Source organism: Colobus angolensis, unplaced genomic scaffold (assembly GCF_000951035.1).
Source record: "Colobus angolensis palliatus isolate OR3802 unplaced genomic scaffold, Cang.pa_1.0 Scaffold66, whole genome shotgun sequence".
In the NCBI taxonomy this organism is placed as follows: domain Eukaryota; kingdom Metazoa; phylum Chordata; class Mammalia; order Primates; family Cercopithecidae; genus Colobus; species Colobus angolensis.
In genome coordinates this window covers 385870-390354 of record NW_012120265.1, presented here as the reverse complement: position 1 = coordinate 390354, position 4485 = coordinate 385870, and the positions used below count along the sequence as shown (strand labels likewise).

The 4485-nt window shown below is 54.6% G+C and overlaps 1 protein-coding gene across 1 annotated transcript in view; it reads left to right on the top strand.

Moving 5' to 3' along the window:
* MED26 (mediator complex subunit 26) overlaps positions 1-2035 on the top strand; it is a 54532-nt gene extending 52497 nt beyond the window's left edge. Inside the window, exon 4 of the mRNA XM_011925727.1 lies at positions 54-2035. Within this exon, the coding sequence (XP_011781117.1) occupies positions 54-923 (870 nt within the window). The 3' untranslated portion in view covers positions 924-2035. The remainder of the gene's footprint in view (positions 1-53) is intronic.
* The last annotated feature ends 2450 nt before the right edge of the window (positions 2036-4485 follow it).

The window sequence follows — 4485 nt, the reverse complement described above, 5'->3', positions numbered from 1 at the left end:
AGGGCTCCGTGCCCAGCCCCTCACCACGGCCCCAGGCGCTCGATGCCACACAGGTGCCGTCACCGCTTCCACTGGCACAGCCGTCCACACCCCCTGTACGGCGGCTTGAGCTGCTGCCCAGTGCGGAAAGCCCAGTGCGCTGGCTTGAGCAGCCGGAAAGCCACCAGCGGCTGGCGGGGCCGGGCTGCAAGGCAGGGCTGTCCCCAGCCGAGCCCCTCCTGTCCCGGGCGGGCTTCTCCCCAGACTCCTCCAAGGCGGACAGTGACGCTGCCTCCTCAGGAGGCTCGGACAGTAAAAAGAAGAAGAGGTACCGGCCTCGAGACTACACGGTTAACTTGGACGGGCAGGTGGCTGAGGCGGGCGTCAAGCCTGTCCGGTTAAAAGAGCGGAAGCTCACCTTTGACCCCATGACAAGACAGATCAAACCTCTGACCCAGAAAGAGCCAGTGCGGGCAGACAGCCCTGTGCACATGGAGCAGCAGTCCAGGACAGAGCTGGACAAGCAGGAGGCCAAGGCCAGCCTCCAGAGCCCCTTTGAACAGACGAACTGGAAGGAGCTGTCACGCAACGAGATCATCCAGTCCTACCTGAGCCGGCAGAGCAGCCTGCTCTCATCGTCAGGCGCGCAGACCCCGGGGGCTCACCACTTCATGTCTGAGTACCTGAAGCAGGAGGAGAGCACCCGGCAAGGGGCCAGGCAGCTGCACGTGCTGGTGCCTCAAAGCCCGCCCACAGACCTCCCCGGGCTGACCCGGGATATCACACAGGACGATCTCGACAGAATCCAGGCCAGCCAGTGGCCGGGGGTGAACGGGTGTCAGGACACACAGGGTAACTGGTATGACTGGACGCAGTGCATATCGCTTGATCCGCACGGCGATGATGGGCGCTTGAACATTCTGCCTTATGTCTGTTTGGACTGACCGGCCCGTCAGCCACGAAGTGCATTCCCATCTTGCAGAAGCCGGGCGGGCGGGCAGGCAGGTGGGCGGGTGGCCGGGGCCCAGCTGCCTCCTGCGCTGGGAACTCGGGGAGTCCAGCCCGGGCAGGAGGGAGGGGGCGGGAGTCACGCGGTCTCTCTGCACTCTTCCCTCAAAACTCCTTTTGTGAAATGCTGCTACCAGTTTACTAACAAAATTGCGAAGGAAGGACCGCGTGGAAGGAAGGACGGCAAAGTGAGTTCAGAACTCTATAGCAAACCAGCTATAAAAAGCGTTAGTCCCTCACCCCTGAAGAGGTGCGGACACTTTCCAGCACCTGAAAGCTGGGACCTCAGTTGCAGGCAGGCACAGAAAACCTGTGGAGAGGTTACCTTTAACACAGCAACAGAAGCACGCATCTCATTTCTCTTGCATTTTCTGTTCTTTAATTTGGCCCTGAGTGTCTGTGAGACAGTGGGCCATGCTGCCTCTGTTTGCTCCCTACTCAGCCACTGTCAGGTCAGTGTTGTCCGTCATGTGCCAGAAGCTTCTCAGCTGTAGTGAGCCACTGGCATTGGGCAGGCGGGCCAGCTGGCCAGCCAGGGTGACCCACACTCCATGGGCAGCCACCTGTTTATATCTGGTTTCAGTTATAACCCCGTTTTTAAAGAAATGCTGCAAAAATTTAAGTTTTTTCATGTTTATTTTAACAACTCCTTCCATCAGACCACCAGACAAAAAAACCTTTCCTTTCTTCCTCCCTTTCTTTTTTCCCTTCCTGTACACATCTAGAAAACTTCACCTTTCTAGAGTCCTCCTAAAACAACACAAAAGTTACCGTGGGTGCTACTGGTTTTATGCTGTACTGTGGGGCAAGGGGGAAGACCTGTCTGTACGCTGGAAACACTCATAACCATTCCTTTAGATTCGTTTGCCTTATGGTTATTTGTCATAAACGCGATTTGCAAAAACAAGGAGCCTTAGTGAATGTACAGTACCTAGACTTCTGTGTTCTCAGGACGCAGAAGGGAGCAACTTTGCTATTTGGTCCAGTAAGTGGACACCTTGTGATATAAATGTGGAAATAAAAAAAAAAAAAAAACCATTTGCACAAACCAGTCTGAGAATCTTTTCTCATTTGGACCTTCACAGCCAAATCAGCCCTTTCCTGGATTGTGGATTAGCCAGAAAGACCTAGACCCCAACAGCCGCAATGCAGGGAGACAGGACAGGGCACTGTACCTTGAAGTCCACCTGCTAGCCTGCTGCTGCATTTGGGAGGACCTCCACATTTTATTCATTCAGGGCCACATTAAGGAATGTTATCTTGTCTCACCCAGACTTGACCTGGCCTAGAGAGCACCCCTTCGTAGGAGGCTCCATAGCACAGGTCTCAGTGACTACCCCACCTCAACAACATACCAGAGGCTCAGAGCTGTGTGTGTGTGTGTGTGTGTGGCAGCCCACCCTGTGGCCCTGGCCCCCGGCTGCCTTACTGGCTGGTTGTTGTTGACTCCAAAAAAATAGTTCTCCCTTGACTATAAAGTGATCATCTTTTAGTTCCCCCTCTTCCCTGAAACTGTAGGCTAAGACTTTGGTTTTCTAGTTTTTCACTTTGGAATAGGTCATCTTATCCATATCTGCTTAATTTCACAAATGAAGAAACAGCTACACCTTAAGACATGCAATCTCACAGAGCAAACCAAGGGTTCCTTCCAGCCTGTAAGACTACAGTCAGTCCAGAGCCAGTTTCAGAGCCAGCAGGGATTCCTGGCAAAAGCTTGGTGCAGAATACACTCCCCTCCCCAACAAAAGGCCATGGGCGAAGTGGCTTTGAGGGCAGGATGAGGTTGAACCCAGGCCTGCCACCCACCAGCTGTGTGGCTCTGAGCTCATCTCTTCACTCCTGTGCACATGTCCCCATTTGGGGGGTGAAAATACCTACCCCAGAGTTGTGAGAACTAAAACACACAGCATGTCAGTGGAAGTATCTGACACTCAGCTGTGCTGGAGGGTGCCTATAGTTACATTTTCCCAAGTTCACTGTGCCTATGTTTAACAGCTCTGCTGATATGTGGTGTCTCAAGGATGTGACTTTACTCTGATACACACAGGGCACAGCTGGAGGATATTAGGGTGCAGAGCTTGGCCTCCTACCAGCACCTCTAGAACTTTGGGACAGGCTGCAGCTCGCCCCTACCCCTGCCTGCAGGGACTACCATGCCTGTGTCCATGTATCCAGGAGGGCCTAGGGCACTAATGTTACCTGCCTTTGAGAATGCAAGGATAAGCAAAGATACTTTCCAACATTTGGGGGGCCAAGTTGGGTTGCTTTCTACTTTTCTTTGGGACTGGGTCTCGCTCTGTCACCCAGGCTGGAGTGCAGTGGCGCCATCATAGCTCACTGCAGCCTTGACCTGGGCTCAAGCCGATCCTCCCACCTCAGCCTCCCTACTAGTGGGGACCACAGGTGCGCGCCACCATACCTGGCTAATTTGTGTATTTTTTGCAAAGACGAGGTTTTGCCATGTTGTCCAGGCTGATTTCCAACTCCGGAGCTCAAGCAATCCGCCCGCCTTGGCCTCCCAAAGTGCTGGGATTACAAGCTTGAGTCACCGCACCCAGCCGGTTGCTGCTTCTAATTTAACAAGTAGAAACACTGTAACGGAATTTTAACACCCTTTCCTCGAAAAAATTGGAGGTACACGATTTGAGGAACAGATTATAGTCCTTGAAATAGTATAAGATCATCTTACTGAAAACCTCGTCTTGTTTTCCTTCACTGGGGCCTTGGGCTGGTTCATCCCGGCTGGTGCTTGGACATCAGCCGTCAGGGCCCGGCACCTCCCCCTTCTGCCGAGCCTTGGAGACAGGTGTCTAAGGACGCTGCCATGGCCACGGTCCCCAGAGTGGCCAGGAAGCCTAAGACAAGTCGCTTCCCCATTCTGGACTTCAGTCTGTGAAATGGGAATGGTGATACCTACCGCACGGCGTTCCTAGGATTCAGTGGGATGATACGACGGCCAGGCCCGAGAACTGCGCACGTCGCGGTGGTTTCCAGAACATGATTCCAGGGATCGAGTGCTCCGGAATAGTCCCACTGCCAGAGTTTGGCCACGCGCGTGCGCCCCAGTTTGCAGAGCAAGTTTAGCCCAAGAGCTTTTCACAACTGGTTTCTTTCCCCAAAAGGTCTTTTACCTTCGGTGTCAGCCGCCGCCAGCCATCAGGAATCTAGTTAGGGGGTGCCCATGTACCCCTGGTAGAGGCCCTGATATTTGGCCCACAACAGACGCCGACGCTGCAAAGCCCTCCGCGCTCCTGCTCGCCTGTTCCGCTCGAGTTCTGGCTCCTGGTCACTGGGACCGCCCACGTCTCAGGTAGCATAGCTTGGATCCAGGTCTCCGTCCCCTTCTTCCGCTTCCGGCCTTGGCTCCGCCCTCGCCGGAAGCGCATCTACAGCGGACTGGGCCTGCACTCGAGACGTGGTGGCTGGCGCGTCGGCCGGCGCGGGGGGATGACGCGCATAGTCAGCGACCAATGGGAAACGGCTTAGGCAGGAGCGCCC